At 42.2% G+C, this 20131-nt stretch overlaps 1 protein-coding gene and 1 long non-coding RNA gene across 2 annotated transcripts in view; both read left to right on the forward strand.

Moving 5' to 3' along the window:
- LOC121588547 (protein lozenge-like) overlaps positions 1–20131 on the forward strand; it is a 282254-nt gene that overhangs the window by 46816 nt on the left and 215307 nt on the right. The window contains exon 2 of the mRNA XM_041906617.1: positions 14553–14666. Coding sequence (XP_041762551.1) covers positions 14553–14666 — 114 coding nt within the window. The remainder of the gene's footprint in view (positions 1–14552; positions 14667–20131) is intronic.
- LOC121588555 lies at positions 17543–18048 on the forward strand. Its single transcript, XR_006004188.1, has 3 exons — positions 17543–17722; positions 17788–17857; positions 17947–18048. It is a non-coding gene; the product is annotated as an uncharacterized LOC121588555 (long non-coding RNA).

Here is a 20131-nt window from a genome sequence, read left to right on the forward strand (position 1 = left end):
TATTATAAGTTTAGTTTATAAGATCAGTGATAAGGCCAATGATGGTCAATCACTTAACATTTACAAATAAACAAATGAACAAATATGCAAGATATTAATCTGCCGAAATTCTTCTGCCTCAATAGTACCAGGAACTTTAGGAATAGGAATTATTTTGGACACCTTCCACACTTTTGGAAATATACCAGTTACCAAAGATTCGTTAATTATTGATAAAAGCTGTCTTCCAATTATATCAAAACTATCTTTAATCACTCTTGAATTTATTTTCCCTGTAGCAGCTGTATTTTTTAGATTGAAACAAATTGTTTTTAAATCATTCAGAGATATTGTTTTGAAGTTGAACAAATGTCTCGGATTTTCAGTCTGTATTAGTTGATTTAGCTTAGGATCCTTTCGTATGTTTTATTAATTGTTTTTATGCTGGTAATGAAATATTCGTTAAATTTTGTTACTATAGCAGACTCATTTATTTGAATTAGACCGTCAAACTTTACTAATGATGTAGATTTTTTTTCTCGGGCTCTATCAAAGACTTTAAGAATTTCCACAACTGTTTACTATTTCCCTTGTTTTTGTTGATTTCCTCATAATTATATTTTTGACGAGTTGTATTTCGTTTTTTGACATATTTATTTAATGATAACTAATAAGGGTTTAATAGTTTCCACAGTTTTTCTTAGCAGAATATAATGTGTAGAAAGACCTGCGACGTAGTAAATTATTACCCCATTTTTGGGGTGCTATTCTTTGATTGCTATTGTACAAGTTTGGAATTTTTCTTTCTAATTTTTTTATGTATTGGACACAATTTACTACTGGCTGCATGATTTGTATCTAGCATGGCATTATTTTTTTTATTTTCATTTTCACAATTTATACACTTGAAGCATAATGATTTGCACGTTATGGTTAGGTGGTTTTCACCACATTTTGAACATGTTTCTTCATTTTTGCAAAATGTTTTGGTGTGTCCATATTGTGATCATTTGAAGCACCGTAATATTCTTATAGAACGGACCAGACAACAATCAGCAAACCCAATACGTATATGTTGCGGCCCCGCCGCACTCGTTTCTTTCGTAATTATAAAGTCACAAAAAAAACAAGAACGATTAATTTTTCGTTGACTGTCCTTTTATATAGTCACTTTTTTCAGCGGTAATAGTTGTTCAAGAAAGAGAGCGTTTTCCTCCTTCCGCTCCTTTATATCTCCTTTTACGATGGCAAAGCCTTACAACGGTGGAAACTTCATAATGTTTCACGTCACCTTTTTTAGACCCTATCTACACGAGATCAACGCGATCAATTTCGAAACATCAAAACATTTGATATTATTTTTCGCGGTCTCAACAGTATAGTTTTTAGGGTATTTAGCATAGTGAATGATTTTTCATCTACATCAATAAAAACATTAAACTTTTCCTACTTCAAATTTTTATTTTCGTATCTGCCAGGAATTTTGATGTGTACACCTGGTATTCTAGAATTCTGCTTTTTTAAAAAAGTTGATAATTTCTTCATCAGAGTAATTTTCAGCCATGCCCATTACTTTCATTCTAATCAATGGATTAGATGTTGAATATTCCGCTCCAAGATCTGCTTCAATGTCTTCACGTAATTTTTCTTTGTTTGTATTTAGTCGACATTGTACCATAATTTGACCCCCAGTACCATTTCAGAAATCTGAAAGGTTGTACTTTACAGGGACCAATTTGGCTCACAAATATGCTCTGGTTACATTGCATGATTGAATTTCATGAGGAATGATTACAAATTGATTTTTTATTCTTTTATTTAATTCTACAGTATCGATATCACATATATTGTTGAGTGCATTGTGTTCAGCTGAGTCAATTTTATTTTCTATGGCATGATCATTATGTTTTGCCACCATTGTCTTATTTTTTTCTGACCACTTTAGACCAAGTCATTTCATTTTCAGCTACATTCCTCTTGTCCTCAACCAGATTGCAAGAATGGTTGTTATGCATTAATTCAGGCACGTCATGTTCAGGACCCCCGTAAGGCTTGTCAATGTTTTCTATCGCACGCGAACTTGCATGGCAAAAGCATACAAGCGACTAGTCTGCATTGTGTAAATGTGCCCTAATTTCGTCCAATCCTTTATTTAGCCTCTCACTAACATTAGCTTCCAATTCTCGCATACACATTATAATCAAGTTACTTATATTATCATCAATACTGTTCCTATTAACGCTTATATTTGTATATTTGTATATTTATTGAATGATCGACGGACCTCATAAGTCCTCTCGATATACGTAAGGGTACAATAGGAATATAACATAAATAGTCACACGCTTTACAATAACACAATAATAACAATAATAACAATTACAAGGACGCTAAAAATTCTGGCGAGAGGCGAGAAGTAAATTAATGCGACTCAACACATTTGCCATCGTCATGCCGGGCTCATACGCATCAGATTCCGCATTCAGAGCAAGACATATACGCAAAAACGGGTCTCGGGAGGCGAAGGCGGTCCTTGTCTCTGGGATGGCCAGCATCGCCCGAAGGCGGAGAGTTCTTGCAGGCATGTACAGCTGTATCGACGAGAGCAAAACCGGACAATCGATGCTACCATTGAGAAGCCCAACGATAAAAGCCAGCCTAGCATTTCGTATTCGGTCGTCGAGTTGGGGTAATCCGAGCAATAAACACCTTGTTGTGTAGTCGTTGTTGCTGCCCCACGAACGGAGCGCGAAACGGGTAGCCCTACGCTGGATGGACTCCAAGTGCGCAACCCCCCGATGAGAGGAGGGCCCCCAACACAACGATGCCATACTCCAGCACTGATTGAATAAGAGCACAATAAGGAGTTTTGGTGCAGATTGGGTCAGAGAGCTCGCGAGTCATGTTAACGACTAAACCTAACAATTGACTGCATCTTGTCACAACGTGATCAAGGTGTTGCTCAAACGTGAGTCTCGCGTCGATGAAAACACCCAAGTCCTTGACACAATCGGCTCTCTGCAAAATTTGTCCGTTTAGCGTGTAGTCGAAATGCACTGGAGAGCGCGAACGGCTGATGGTGATGGTAACACACTTATCAACACAAATGATTAAGGAGTTTCGCGTGCACCAGTTATCGAATTCTTCTAGTGAAGCCTGGAGTATGCGATGGTCGTCTGGTCCCTGGATTTGCCGAAAGATTTTGGTGTCGTCCGCATAGAGCAGGTGATTATCCGCAGGAAGGATCGTGGAGACATCATTTATATAAAGGACAAATAGTAAAGGTTCCAGATTGCTGCCTTGAGGGACGCCAGAAGAAGCACGGAGGGATCTAGATAAATGGGGCCTAACATCCTAACGTAATAAGTGCGGCCCATTAGGTATGATCTCAGCCAAGCAACTAGGGGATCTGGGAGGCCTAGTCTGTCGAGTTTTGCTAGTAATATGACGTGAGATATCCTATCGAAAGCAGCTTTTAAATCGGTGTAAATGACATCTACATATCTGGATTTATGGCAGCTACTGACGAATTGCATAAGGTTTATGGTTGTTGATCTGTTAGGGATAAATCCGTGCTGATTCGGGCTGATGTAATTGCGGGCTGTTATGTATGGTCCAACCTGCTGTTGGAAATTATTGCGCTACCTGGCCAACCGCGTTTTTGACGTCTGTCAATTTCGGGCGCGCCTTCGGGTTAAGCTTCGCTTTTTACGCACTCCCGCTCTATCTTGTAACCAAACTTAACGTGAATAAAACTGGAACTGAATTATTAAACACAAAACACAACACGGGCAGAGGCCAGTAACGGTTCATAAACAAGCAGCTCAAGCACTTTTGCAATGGCCCCTAGCGATGTAATGCCGCGATAGTTAGAAGCCTCATTCTTGCAGCCTTTCTTATGGATTGGTGTTAACCATGAGACCTTCCAGGAGACAGGAAAGGTGCATGAACGTAGTGATTCCTCGAAGATTTTTACTAGTATCGGAGCAATCGACGCAGTGCACTTTTTCAGGATCACTGCCGGGATGCCATCAGGGCCGGTGGTGTAGGACATCTTTAGGCGGTCTATGGCGCGGGTGACTGACGAGGTACTAATGACCCGAAGCGTTTGTTTGTGTTTTTATGTGTGTGTGCATGTGTGTGCATGTGTGTGTGTGTGTGTGTGTGTGTGTGTGTGTGTGTGTGTGTGTGTGTGTGTGTGTGTGTGTGTGTGTGTTGTGTGTGGTGTGTGTGTGTGTGTGTGTGTGTGTGTGTGTGTGTGTGTGTGTGTGTGTGTGTGTGTGTGTGTGTGTGTTGTGTGTGTGTGTGGTGTGTGTGTGTGTGTGTGTGTGTGTGTGTGTGTGTGTGTTTGTTTGTATGTTTCTCTGTGTGTCTGTGTGTGTGTGTATGTTTGAGTGGATATTTGTGTGTGTGTTCGTGTCAAAAGTATGTCGTTTCGGATCGATTTGTAAGTAATTTTTTTGTATGTTTTGGGTTAGGCTTTTGTTGTTATTAGCCGGACCACCGCCCTCGCGATAAGTGTTTCTTTGATACATTAACAATCTTACGCTCTTGCTCCGCCGTGGCCTCCTAGGACGTCCGGGTGACTTGCGCGTTTTGGTTGTCCGAAGCGCGTTTGCCACAAAAGTGCGCGATCGTTCCATCACTTATTTGAGCGTTTTGCGCTTAATGCCAGCAGCCACCATTCGCTTTATGATATGGCGCTGATAATCGGTACAATGTTTACCTTGACCCATTGTTACAAAAACTGCTTGCTTGGACCGTCAAGAACGCGCTGGTTAAAAACTTGGACACGGCTGATGCCGTGCACTGCCTGCGTTCTGCTTTCATACGCGATGAATCACATCATTGTCGAGCAGCGTAAAAAGCGTATGGATAAAAACTATCAATGAGTAAGCGAGTGAGCGTCTACCCATTTAAATCGAGAACAGAATACTGCCGCGCTCATGAAACAAAACGCCCATTGAACAGAACAACTGCGCGCCAGCTCAATGCACGCACCAAGTTTCCTATGCACACACCAGCTTCAACGCAGAGATGCACGCAGGCCTTTCAATGGCGTGCACTGGCGAAACACCTGTGAGGGAAGTTCATTGCTATTGTGCGCGTTTCAATTTCGCACCGCTGTCGCATTCACATTCATGAAACAGCACACCTGCGTTCTCGTCCGAAGAACATTCGCTGCTGTCGATGCAATCTTTAGCTTTTATCCAAGTGTGAACGCATGCTGTTTGACATGATAATAACCATTATCAGAATACTTTTGACGCAATATGACATCATGTAAAGCTACGTTTCTTCAAACACAAACCCGCGCACTCACACACACCACACACACACACACACACACACACACACACACACACACACACACACACACACACACACAACTAACGTGGTAAACAAGTGTACGGTGCGATGAAAAAAAGACACTATCTTATTGTCCGATACTGTATCACGATTGACGTAGGTCCACTACTATCACTGGACACGCATTGTTTTTCTTGTTTGCGATCGTGTCGTAGCAGGTATAGCTTGCCGCTACGTCGACTAATCTACTCACACTATCAAAGTTACGTTTGTGCTCACTTTTACTCTTTATTAGACCACAAGGCTAGCTATCATCAAACACGTCCGATCGACTCGACTGCAGAACGCTGAATGTAACGATTGTTCAAATTTGTTTAGGCTATGTTCATCGCTTATCCAGTCTACTTCAAATGACCTAGGGACGGGATTCTGCACACGTTATTCATTATCATCGAAACCTGCGGTGATAACTTCTTCGTAGCGTTTTAATAGCTACGTCAATCTTCCTTTCAAGCTTTCCCCTCTCAATTCATCTTTGAATATGCGATATCAGTTGCAGGTACCGATGGTTTAGGTGCTATTGGTGGTTTGGGTGCTATTGCCGGTTTTGGTGTTCCTGTAGATTTGAATGCTGTGTTAGTTTTTGGTGCTATTGGATGTTTAGAAACAGAAACAGGATCAGAAACAACTTTGGGTTTAGGAGGAATCGCAGGTTTTGTTGATCCTGGCTGTGTGTGAGGAAGAGAATGCGTGGCTGTGGATGTTGATTGAAGCAGGGCACTAATATGCGTAAAAGGTGGCGGGGATGATGATCGGGAAGTGCTGGAATGAACAGCTTTCGGCGGAACTATCAATATGTTTTCTATGATGGTGATGCCACGAGACGAAGTCGGTAGAACTGCTCTGTTTCTTTCATTATTGGGTGTCATTATTATCAGCCATGTTTCTGTTACTATCCGCTAATCCAAAAATGATGAATCATTACCATTACATATTGACTAATAACATGGTGGTAGGACACCTGAATGGCTGTGCGGTTAACAGACCGGACTACCAATCAATCAGCCCCACTTCAATTCTAATAACAACCTCTTTCAAATCTATATCCACAGAAACACCAAAGGAGCGACATGACGCAACGGTATTAAGAGTCACTGTTGAAAAAAATAGAGAACTGGAACGACAAAACAAGGCAGTGCAGATGTGTGCAATCGTGGAAGAAAGGATGTAAACAACAAGTGCTGAGGAAAGGGAAAGCTCGCTTTTTTATGTATTCAACAATAAACATGTACAAAACAAGCTTCTTCCTTTGATCAGACCAGTGTAAAGTTTTTTTTCCGCCATGACAGTCGATAAAGCCACCATCTTGGATTTTGAACATCGGCCTTTCGACATGCGCAAACATTAACCAACCGATCCTCCAAATGCTGAAAAAGAGGGATCGTGGTGAATTTGGCAGTGGTGAATTGTTACTTGTGTAGTATTGCATATCGAATCAGGGTACAACAGTGCTGCAAAATTTCTCTTCATGAGACAAGATGAGGTGAAATATACAGCGAAATGAACTATTTGACAGGCGAAATAATTGACAGGTAAAGCTAATGGATTGGGGGAGATACAACATCCGCTTTCGAAAATCACTTAAAAAGAGCATCTTCTTTAGCGGAAAATTTACAAATGGGAAGAAATGATGAACTTATGCCTGAAAATAAACAAATCCCTTAAAAAACTTTAAAAAAGTGTTTTCAATGCGATTTTGTACACGTTATTTGTTTACATTGCTGGTTGCTGTGATGCGTTACCTGACAGATGTTTCACCTGTCAAATAGTTAATTTCGCTGTATATTTCACCTCGTCTGGCCTGATTGATATGACAAATACCTGCTTCGTGACATCTTTGCCGTCAACACTTGGTCAGTCACTATACCAGGACTTTTTTTACTGCGATCAGTTTTGTAAAATATCACTGACATAGTCATGACAAATTCCGACTGAAGCAAAGTGATGTGACCGTCTCGAGATCTACTGTGATGATCAAAGGTGAGACTCAAACAGTTGGTGCGACCATCACATGCTTGGTGACATTGTGTGCAACCATCTCTTGGTCAATCACTTGGTTGTGACGTTTTCAGTTGGTAATCATCACGATGGTCATGGAAGATATGTGGTGCTTGCGAGTGGTTCCAAGAAACACCGAACTTGACCCGAACTCGCTGCACCCGCGGGTTGGAATGAACCCTCTTTGGCCCGACCCGTCCTGAACTCGTAGCACCAACGGGTCGGAGTCGCTTATGCTTTCTTGCACCTACTCATCAGTCGGGTCGACCCGAACTCGCAGCACCCACGGGTCGAAGTCGCTTATGCTTTCCCGCACCTACTGATCTTTCGGGTCGACCCGAACTCGTTGCACCTGCGGGTCGAATTTGATTCCGACTCCGCCCTAGCGCACCCGCTGCACCCACGGGTCGGAATCGATTCCGGCTGGCTCGCACCCGACTCCGGGTTGGGTCGTGAAATGAATCGTATGACCCAACACTAGTCTACACACACATACACGAGACAAAGGCTACACCAGACAGAGGAATTGTTCTCGCGCTCGGACGCACGACTTAGCGCACTTCTTCTCGCGCAGACACACAAACGTACACGAAACAAAAGCCACGCGCTGCCTAGCAGAGCAATTTTTCTCGCGCTTAAATGCACGGAATTCAGGCACATGCACTGCTTGGATGAAACTGTCTTGCGCACACACACGCACAAACAACGGAACGCGCACTTAGCGCGATCAGACACACGAAAAAGCTACGCCCGCAATGCAAAGCGACGGAAGAAATCATGGCGTTTGGAGAATTTTCTCATGCCTTCTTTTTTTCCCTCCTACGGCAAATTTGTCAAGCAGCTCGTCGAGCTACCCGTCCCTTGCTCCGCATCATCCCCCTCGCCTGAGCTAGCTGTGACAGGTATCAATGTGTTAGTACGTCAGACGGCCAATAGCTGATGACCGGGAGGAGGAGGGTACTGGCACACAGCTGTTGGGAGATTGAACAGTATACTTAAATTTCTGGCGAGAGGAGGGCGGTTGCCATGGGTCCCCTACATTCCTACAGGCCCTACAGGGGGGGGGGGGGGGTGTTGAAGGGTAAATGGTTCTCCAGCCACGTAGCCCCAATGACCATCTTTCCGGGGGCCCTCGTCGCTACTAATCTGTCCACAGATCTTCGGTGACCGCCTACCGTTAGATCCGCCGCTGGTTCATGGTTCATTCTTCGGTGTTTTTTTATTGTGGAGGTGCATCCTTCCCCCTGTCTGCAGTGTATGCATCGGGCAGGAGACAGTTTGGCAATAGTTGCCCGCTGGATAGGAGCGGGCCCGCATCACCGCCATCATTCCGCACATCTGCATGCCCGTTATGGGTTCTAACCGCGTATGAACCGTGCGTCGTAGCGAGGGCTAATAATAATAATAATAAGAAAAAGAAGTTAAAATAGCAGTCCACACCCGGGGAAGAGTTTTTCTTCACTTTGTTGCTGCCGGGTCTACCGCTGAAGCGCGACAAATGCGCGGAATGCACTCGACCACAGGACATTCACCTACCGAGGCGAGCCCATTCCAAGGCAGTGCCGGTCGCTTGGCGTCATGATACCGACGCCAAGCCAACAAGCCACCAGATTCTAGACGAACAGGTGCAGCACCATACGCGCACCGTAATAAACAAATCCAGAATCCTCTTTTGTATGGATTCAATTCAACATGATGTTTCCACTTCCAATTGGAAAAATGTGCTACATATCACATGCACGTTTGCTTCGATCTTGTGTCTTTTTAATACCCCCAACATCAGAGCCGATCGCAAAGATGGTAATGCCATTCCAATGATTGTGTTGTCTCTCAGGTAGCGAGATCAAAAGTTTATGGAATTTGTAGCTGCAGCGGATGAAAAAGTACGCATCAGAATCAAACAGTGGGGGCCTTCACGATTCTAGTTAGTTTTTCGTATGGAGTTTGACAGTTGGAGGCTGAAATCATGTAAACACTCCATATAAAACCACACAAAAAACTAGCATTCAATTTTCAGTCTAGATTATTCTAGCCACAAAGCTAGAATTAGATTCGAGTACCTGCTCGAAAACACGGGTTTGTATACATTTATCCCAAGGAGCATTAAAGAGATCTGGTGATGGAATCCAGGATCAAAGTGCATGTAGTCCAGGTGGTCTCATAGCATGTTTTATAACCAAATTTGAATATCACTTTTTGACAGGATGGGTGAAAACTTTTGTTCAAACAAGCTTTTTGAAGGCATGACGAATACACAAAACACTCTTAAAATCGACATTCAGAAACAGAAGCGATAAAAATCAGTCTTCTAAATTCATACACCTTGGGATAAGCCCACCTGTATATTATACTCACATAGATAGCTGCTCGAAAACTGATATACAATGCAAAAAGCTGACAGGCTGAAATTTCAGCCTACGAGCTTAAAACGGAAAGGCCCCCAGTTTTGGGATTTCCACACGTACGCACACACGCACGCATGCACGAGAGAACGCACCCACAAACGCGCGCACGCAAGAACGCACGTACACGCACGAGCGAGTACGGCTACCTTATCGGAAGAACGGCTGGTTCAGCTCTCTTGTAGCGCATCCTCATCCAAAGCGTCGGGCGGGGTAGGGGATCGCGACATGATAGAGTGAACGGTCACTTTCCCCGCGCTGTGTGTGTGCGTGTGTGTGTCGAGACCCGAAAACTTGGGACAGTTTTCGGTACATTTAAAAAAAATATTTCATTGCTACTTTACACTGTGCTACATGATGCTTAGAAGGTCGTTGAAGCATCAAACATGTTCAAATTAAAAATAATAGATCAGTGTTAGACGTTCTCCTGCGCTCGTTTGAAATTGGCTTCTTTACCCTCGAATGGCACGGGCATCAAATGGTCTCGAAATAATTTTTTTTTTGATTTGATGGTCGAAATAAAATAAACCATCAATACACCGATAACACTTTAAATCCCTAAACAGTTTCTCCCGCATCGTCTCAAGGTCACACACAAATTAATAAATGCTAACACCTACCAATTACAATACACAATCGCAATGCACATATATGAATCAACGCATATAGGGGAAGGTTGGTAAAGACGGACACGTTAAGGGAAATGGTAAAAATCTAAGGATATATAGGTGCACCGACCATGAAAATGTACATACATTATCTTACACTCATGTTTTATCAAAAAATGTGTTGAAACTTAAAATTTTGCCTCGATTTTTGCGTTTTTTTCGTGAATGAAAAACATGATTTTTTTTACCTGATATGGGAAAGATGGACACCATGAAGGCTAAGATGGTTCGCACCTTTAGAAAACATTGAAAATTAAATTGTTTTACAGTATTTTAACAAATTGTATCGATTTCCACGTCCTGGTACGTTTATAAATCAATTCTAGGTCAATTGCAACAACGATTCATTCAGCCGTGAATTTAGGAATTGTAAGCACCGCTTCTAATAGAACGTAGAATGCAGAATCTAAGGCATATTTTGTAATATCGGGCTCTAACAGTGGAGGTTGCACCAGCTTACAGAACAACAATTTAAAACTTAGCTTTAGGAAATTATTCCGCGGAAAGTCCGCGACCACAGCATATTTGAGGGTTTTGTTAATAGGTCCAGCCATTTCTTATATTGAATATTAAACTTTTTGATATCTGTAAACCCATAGAATCTCTCATCTATTCCTGAATGATTTGATATCAGTATTTTATCTCTTTTCATTAAAGTTGTCCAAGTCGTGACAAAATATTGGATTTCGTGAAGAACCTCATCAGCGCCGAGCGAGTAATATCATAACGCATGACTGCTATTTTGACCAATGTTTCATTTCTCGCTTATTTATTACTTTTTCTAGTTGCGTAATGGTTTATATCTTCAAAACACCCTTATTTAAGGTGTTTGAAGAAATATATTCATCACCAGTTGATACAAGAAGTAAAATAACCCAAAAAATTTGGTGTCCATCTTTCCCTATAACAAAGTGTCCGTCTTTCCCGCTTTGGTGTCACGATGTTTGAACCAGAAGAAAACAAGATTTTTCAAATCTTTCATTCTCGTTCTTTCGCCAGTTTTTTGCTTAACAATCATGACAAATCGTTTATGCAATTAAACTTCCGAAAATATAAACAATGCAAGTTACAGAGCTTAAGACACGTAGCAATCAAAATAGATCCACAAAGGTGAGCACGATTGAAAATTTGTTTTGTTTGGGAATTCAACCAATTTCGCATATACTACACGAAAAATGTTCTCAAATGTGTTGTTTTACCTTCAGTTTGGATTGTACATTGTTGAATTACACGAAAATTGCCTTTTTCATGCATGTATGAGAAGTGTCCATCTTACCCGCAGTGTCCGTCTTTACCTACCTTCCCCTACTACAACACCCAATCAGCTGGCGGCGGAAGGCACGGACTGAAGTCAAGTAAGGCAAGGCAGGGTGAAGGAGGGAGAAGAAGCGGACGATAACATGGGCGCCAATATTTTTAATTTTTTTGACCTTTGTTTTTGATCCGCCACCTAAAATAGTTCCATTTCGCCAACACAGGGCGCCAAACCTGCCCAGGCCTGCGCAGGAATGGCTGAAGTCCCGCGCGGGCTGAAGTCCCGCAATAAACACTTTATTGAACCATAAATTACACTTCCACAACACATTTAGAATCCTTCATACTCACGAATGGCGTCATACTGTAAAGTACCGGGTCGAGCCAGGCAGCGGGAAACTTGTCGGCAATCTGCGTTGCCTCTGTTCAGCAAATTCTTACCTGTCGATCCACGCACTGCATGTGCGTCTGTCCACATTGTTTGTTCACTTCACACTTCACCATAACACACCAGCGCACGAGACTTTGAACGAAATGCGAATCAGCGCACAAACACTGCGCGCGGGACTTAGCACAAAACGCACACAACCATCTCCGACAAAGCGTCGCGCTGTACTAGTGGTTTTGTACGCGTTGGAGGGGGACATACAGAGCGATGGTTCGATGCTGTAGTGTAAGCAAGACAACACGATGTGACGAGCAGCTCAAAGTTATTGAGCTCGCTGAAAGAAGACACACACACATTCACAGACGGCTCGTCAAAGCACGGTATTTGTATTGGTGTTAGTGAAGCGCGCGTGTAAAACAGAATGCGAACTCTCATCGCAGCGCGTTTCTCCTTGCTTCCTCAAGCTTCCTCATACCCCTCGGCCTGAATCTCTCAAAATCTGGGGTCTCATTGTTTGCGTGGTGGTGGTTCCACTGCTGTTCTGCCCCAACTCAAAGTGGGAACAGAATTAGAACCAAATTTTGCTCGTTTTGTATGGCAAAAGTTGTTATGTGTAGGGAACGTGTCACAAGCGTTTGCGACTAAGGCATCAATATCAATTGATCTTATTTAAAGCATATTGAGTCTTGGACGAAGGGAACTTGAAACAGGCTATACAGGTTGTACTTGAAATACGCTATTAACAAAAAACGTTGGTAAGCCGAGTATTTCTAACTTCTTCGTAAATTGTATTCTGGGATTTTCAACCAAACAATATTTAATTTTATTTTCCTTATGCTTGTTGTGGGTGATTTTATCCCCTGCAAAATTATTTGATGTATTTCTTATTTTATTTATAATTAACAATAGATAAAACTGAGAAAATCACGATTATGTAAATATGCGCGTACCAGATTCCGCGTATCTCTGACACTGCCTGTACGAGGAGATTTTTAAAACTTATTAGTCTGCATAAGCGGTTCCTATAGCTATGTGCTGTTTAAAAAGATCTTAGCCACACATATTGCATTACAAATCAACTGAACTTGTAACCCGGAAAGTCCTTCTGATCTTAAGGCAATGGAATCCATTTTTATTAATATGATTGTTCATTTGTGTGTACTATATAGGTTAGCCATGTTGATATTTTGATAATCAAATTCATAGTTTACATGACAAATAGAAAAAATGGCAATTTCCAAAACGACCTTCACCTCATGTTTATTTTGACACTCCTTCTGGTGCAAATTGAGGTCGTTTAAAACGAATCTGTATTTGTTAATAATTTATTTTCAAACTAAAAAGGTGCATATTATTGAGGCGCTTTGATGTTTTTCAAATTATTATAATGTATTTTAACAGTAAAATTTTCTTGGCATGGATTTCTGCTCGTACGCGAGTGAGATCATCAGAAAAAATATCAGCACAACATAAAAATTTGCAAATTACTCTCAACTATTTTTATGACTTCATATGAAATGCTTCATTGCCATCTCAAGAACATATCCATAGCAATATGTTGTTATTTTGATAGTTTATTTGTGTCTCACGTTTTAAAGGTCTAGCAATGGTTTTAACTAGTAGTCTTAACAGAGTTCTGTAGATGGGCCCTTTCAATCTTAAGTTAGTTTTATTTTAGTCTTTTGAGGTCTTACACGACTATCAAATGAAAAAAGAAGGCTTAATGGAATTTCCGTAGCAACATCGTTAAAACTATGATAAGATTTAAAATGTTCCTTGGACCCTTTTAGTCCCCAATTAGTCTCGAAAGCCTGCAGAGGGTCGGCAGGATCGTGTAGATTGTAACGCCAAAAATAAATTGTTAAATCAAAAAAAAAAAATTGTAACCCAGCTAAAAGCCGGCATGGCGAAAAAAAAAATGTTAAAAATTAACAGATGTTAATATTTGTTTTCCAAAGACGTAAAAAATGCTCAAATTTGACATCGCAAGAGCATTGAAGTCATTTATTGATTTTGACGTTTGGTCCTACACTTTCGTTAAACAAGCGATTGTCACGAGGGTATGCGATTTAAATTAAAAAAATATTAAATTATACTGCTCGATTTTTCCCCTGCGTTTTGCTATGTGTGATATTGAGCAACTGTTTTGAAGATCGTTTATTTTAACAGAAATGATTTACAAATGAACTCAGTTAAAATCAATTGAGCTTTAAACAATTGTTGAAATATTTGTTTTATTTGCGATGCCGACTATTGTTCTTTCCAGCTCTATCTCCCTTACGATAGTTCTAGTTGTTGTAGAATATTTCTATCATACTTATTTGCTAATACATCCATTATCTTTTCTTTCCATATGCATCACTCAACCCTCCGTCGTAAAATGTATTGTTCACCGTTCGCCAACTTCTGATGGTTCATGATGTGATGTTGAATCAATCGTTTCATTCCTTTGACCAACAATTTTAAAATTAAAACTACTTCAAAACGACGTAGGAAAAAGCTTCACGCTAACTATTACTGTATCAACAAGTCCACCACAAGTTGCCACTTATAACAAAGCAATCAAAGTTACGGTTGACGGGCCACGGGAACCCCGATCGAAAACAAGTAAGTTTTTCAATCTTTATACAAAATGTTTTCTTTTTTCCATACCTTGTCCATTTGATTTGAATTGCCTATATAATCCCTCATTCAGACATTCAGTTTTTCAAATATATACTTTGATTAGTTGGTGACTATTAGAGATGGGCGGGACGATCCGAACCTATCGGGTCGGAGCCATCCATTAGCGACCTGGAGTCGTTCGGGTCGACCCGAAAGGTACAAGAAGGTTCAGTAGGTGCAACGACTCCGGTAGGTGCAAGAAATCATAAGCAACTCAGACCCATTGGTGCAACGAGTTCGGGTCGGGTCGGGCCAAGGTGCCCACCGCCCAACGGTCAAAGGCCGAAGATTTTATATTGACCTTTCGTTTTTTCTATCTGTCTCTCGCTCTAATTTGAGTGATTTTCCCTTTCGGCCGTATCGGGAAGCTCGTTCGTTCCCGGGAACGTTCGCCGCGACGCTCATTTTCCTTCATTTCATAGCCCTCTATGATCAAAAATAAGAAAACCGTCTAGGTTTTGTTCTGCCCAATCTAGTGGTACAACCCTGTCCACTCATGAGCTGCCTGTACGAGGAGATTTTTAAAACTTATTAGTCTGTATAAGCGGTTCCTATAGCTATGTGCTGTTTAAAAAGATCTTAGCCACACATATTGCATTACAAATCAACTGAACTTGTAACCCGGAAAGTCCTTCTGATCTTAAGGCAATGGAATCCATTTTTATTAATATGATGAGCGACGAACGTTCTTCGACGAACGACCTCCCCGATACGGCCGTTTGTGAGTACCCAACGGTCAAAAGCCGAAGATTTTATATTGACCTTTCACTTTTTCTATCTGTCTCTCGCTCTAATTTGAATAATTCTCTCACCACTGGACACAGAACACTAATCTCACCGCACAGCAGAGCGTGTGTCGACAAGTGTATGCATGTGTGTATTTGCAACGCTGAATTCTGAAAATCCACCGTGTATCGCCAAGTGCGTGGCTGTGTGTAGTATCACCGTGGACTGCAGAAAACTACCTGCACTAGAACAGACCCAACCAACCAAACCGTGCGCTTTCGAAGTAAATTTGCTTCGATATAGCTTCGATAGAAGTTCTCTACCGAAGGTGTACCAACTTTGATAGGCAGTTCCTACCGAAGTTAAGCTCGGGTGTTTAGCCGAAATGCTACAAAAGAGAAAAAAAAATTCTCTTGTTTGCTGCCCCGCGTTCGCTCACACGCGCGCCCTGCCCCCTATTTACGTACGTGTTTATAGCCTCCTTCCTCCTCCTCCTCTGATCTATCTCCTACCTTATGTGCAGTGATTATGTGTTAATTGTAATTGGAAGGAGAAATATTAGATTTATTTATTACGTGACATTTAATCAGAGAGTTGAAACATGGTACTTGGTGGATCTACTGTTCAACACAAGTGGGCCTAACACTTTAACTATTTGCTAATTCGCGCGTGAGGACGTAAAAGGCGCAATAATAATGGAGCGGTTCTAACATAAACAGACAAAATCACTCAGCTGGAAATTTGATAGAGCGGAATAGCATTTCATTGTAATAGCATTGCTAGTATATCATCCGCGCACCCTATGAACCGTACTTTTTCAAATATCTTAAAAAGTACGCATTGTATGAAAAAACCGTCTTTACAAGATCGATTCAGAATTTCAAAACACATTTGGAAAAAGTTTTTCGCTAAAAGTGACTTTTGAAAATTCACTCATATTAATGTTTATTCCTTTAAATTAACTCATAAATGGGGCAAGGGAAATAATTTATACTAATACTAATAGACCACGACTCCATTGCCTGAATTATTTAGTGCCTCAAAGTAGTATATCCTCTTTGCCAAGCGTTTGAGTAAACTGATTCTTCGCAAAATGTGAAGAGAGCGTTCGGCCCCCCTTCAGATGCTTCGACAGAGTGAAGCTCCTCCCCTTCCTCCATTCGTCATTCAACAATTTTTCTCCGCGCACTCTCACATCTACACGCACAGCTGTTCGCATGGCAACACGTGAGATGCGTGACATGCTTTCTCGCTCATCAGGAAGGATTTGCTTCGAAAGAGCTCGGTTTGGTTGGTTGGGGAGCGCTGGTGTGGCCAAATGTGTGCATGTGTGTACTTGCTCCACTGAAAGCCGGTATCGCAACAGATTTCGGTGTGTCGCTTTGTGCGTGCGTGTGTGTTATTGTCACAGCACACTCGTTCATCATTTTTTTCGTTCTTTCGCTTGAGCCACTCGATTTCGTTCTTCGCTGATTTTGGCAACGCACGAGGGGGTTTCGGTTTCAACTCCCAACAACAACAACCACACGAGGGAGCTCGTGGATACTCACAAAGGGAAAATCACTCAAATTAGAGCGAGAGACAGATAGAAAAAACGAAAGGTCAATATAAAATCTTCGGCCATTGACCGTTGGGTCGCCAACTCAGCTTCAAAGTCAGCTTCTATCTCAGCGGACCTCTGAGTGCTGGTGACCGTTGGGTTGGATAGCGCACGAAGGGGTTTTGGGTTCCATCTCCAACAACAACAACCACACGAGGAGGCTCGGGGACACTCATCAGAGGAAAATCGCTCAAATTAGAGCGAGAGACAGATAGAAAAAGTGAAAGGTCAAAATAAAATCTTTGGCTTTTGACCGTTGCCCAACCAGCAAAACCGAAACTATTGGAAAACTTTCCTGTGTATCAAAGCGAGAGAGCATGTCTTCTTTCTCTAGATTTTGGACGGCACAACGCCGATCGTGTGGCCGGTCAAACAATTATGAACGAAAAACGGGAAAAGGGGAAACCGATATCTTTCGAGTGACACACACACATGCATCTGCATGCGGCTTCCGCTGAACCGAGACTACCCATCTCTCTCGATCTACCATGATTTTTCTGCTATCGCGCTCATCCGGGTGTTAGGCATCCTCAGTCTGTCCAGAACTTTCACTGTGGAAGGATGTGTTGGAGTGATGTGTGATTTCTTGTGCCCCGCACTTTGCTTGTTTACGTTTTGTGCCGTGTTCCTTCTTCTTCAATTGTGGAATGAATTATCCTTGTGAATTTCTAAGGTAAGTTTCTTATCGTTATGTGTCCTTCAATGGGTACATTCAACTAACATTTGTCGTCTAAAAAGTTACAGGTGCACGCGCATGTTAATCGACGGTTGCCGACGGAAGGACGGTGTCCGGTTTTAAAATATCAAGGTAAGCGTTTCTATAATCCTATGTGAAAAATATTGTTTAGTTTTTTTTTTAAACACATGGATTAATTATTGGTTAATTTTCATCAACAGATTTCATCACAGCTCTTTCGTAGAAGAGCGCACTTCAAGGACGCATAGGATACGGCTAAACATGCGCAGCACCAGTCCGTGACGTCATTTCCAGACAGGCGCCGGCTGACACGCGCAGCACCAGTCGAGGATATCCTAGCGCAAAGGGTAGAATGAAAGAAGAGAGGAAGGGTAACAGAAAAGCAACCGCTGTATTGGAAGGGGTAAAGCATCCTGCCATATACAGAGTGTGAGTGTACCAAAACGCATGTGGAAAGAGGAAGTCCAAGAAATCGCATGCGAATGTGTGCATAAAGCAAAAGCGTCACTACTACAACCAGCAATCCCAAAATTTAAGGGGAGGGATATATACAAATGTATGCGTGAGCAGGACCAGCAATCCAAGCATATGAATGTGTGCGTCGATTTGTGACGTGCTGAAAGCTTTTACTTTAGCTGCTGCTAGTGTAAAAACTTAAGGAAATCTTAAAGTAAAAATTTTTCACCCGGGGCGCCTTCGGCAATTGTTGGTTGGGTGGGTTGGTTCATTCCGACCCGCGGGTGCAGCGAGTTCGGGTCGACCCGACTGATGTGTAGGTGTGAGAAAGCATAACCCAGTCCACAAACCCTACCCACTTACGTACTCACTTGCCGAAGAAATGGAAATGTGGTTTCACGCACACATAGACACCTTCCACCCGAACGGTCGCGTTCACACATACTATAACGCTCTGATTCTCTGCAACCGCACGCATACAAATGTGTTGGCTCCTCCCCTTTTCGGATTGCTTATAGAAATGATGAGGCACACAGTTTACATTTGCTGTACGCACACATTCGCATGCGGTTTATTCCAACTTTCTCTCTCTTCAACACGTGCTTTGGCATACTCACACTGTGTAGACGGCAGAACATTCTCCCCCTTCCAAATTTACCGTTGTTCCTCCTTTCGATCTTTATTCTTCTTACCGCGTCCGGGGTACCGTCAGAGCTGCGCGCTGGCTTTAGTTTTTCCTCCTCTCGTTCTTCCTTTCTCCTACCGCGCACGGGAGCTGCGCGCGTTTCAACAGGTTCTTGGCGTAATCCAGTGCGTTGTTTTGTGGCTGAGTTGTGCTGAACGCTGTCAATAAAAACGAACCAATGATTACCGGTTTCACACTTTATCTCAAGACCGCGGAACCCCTTCCCGAATCTGTCTTAGCCAAAGCCAAGATTGCGGTATGATGCTTGAAATCGTTGATGATACCTGAAAACGATGATGATACCTGAATCATCGGATGCAATGCTGAATATGCGGCATTTCTCCAACGCACTGGTCCGCGCCGAGGACATGGGTCGAATATTTTTTACACGGATAACCTTTGTGACATCAGTGTACTGAAAAACAGTGAATTTTTTTTTTCGTGTTTTACCAGAAAATCTTATTTACAACAGTTCAAAATACTTTCTTAACACTTGTAAATATTTTAATTAAACAAATATGCATTCACTCATTTTATTAAATTGTCATTTTTGGTAAAAAAATCGAAAAGGATAATTGAGTGTTTCTAATAGCATGCACCTGTAACTTTGAAGCCGATAAGCATTAGTTGAATTAGTACATTGAAGCAAATATGATATCAAGAAACTTATCTCAACAAGTTAGCTAGGATAAATCACTCCACAATGGAAGAAGAAGCAATACTGCGCAAAACGTAAACATGGAAAGTAGGGGACACAAGAAATCTCACATCACTCCCGCACATCCGCTGAGAATGCCTAACACCCGGATGAGTGCGATAGCAGAAAAAAATAATGGTAGATCGAAAAAGATGGGTAGACACGGTGTAGCGCAATCCGCTGGTAGATGCATGTATGTGTGACCAACGAAAGACTTCAGACCCGCTCCTCGCGTTTTTTGTCCATCGATTCGTCACACGCACACACCTCTAAAACGCGCGGCGGTTTGCCGTCCAAAATCTAGAGAGAGAAGACAGGGCATCTCGCTTTGGCACACAGAAAAACCTCTCAACAACGTCGGCTCTGCTACTTGGGATGCTTTCTCGCACCTACACATCAGTCGGGTCGACCCGAATTCGCTGCACCCGCGGGTCGGATTTGATTCCGACTCTGACCTAGCGAACCCTACACCCTCGGGTCGTAATCGATTCCGACTGGCTCGCACCCAACTTCGGGTTGGGTCGTAAAATGAATCGTATGACCCACC

This window comes from Anopheles merus, chromosome X, assembly GCF_017562075.2.
Source record: "Anopheles merus strain MAF chromosome X, AmerM5.1, whole genome shotgun sequence".
Lineage (NCBI taxonomy): Eukaryota > Metazoa > Arthropoda > Insecta > Diptera > Culicidae > Anopheles > Anopheles merus.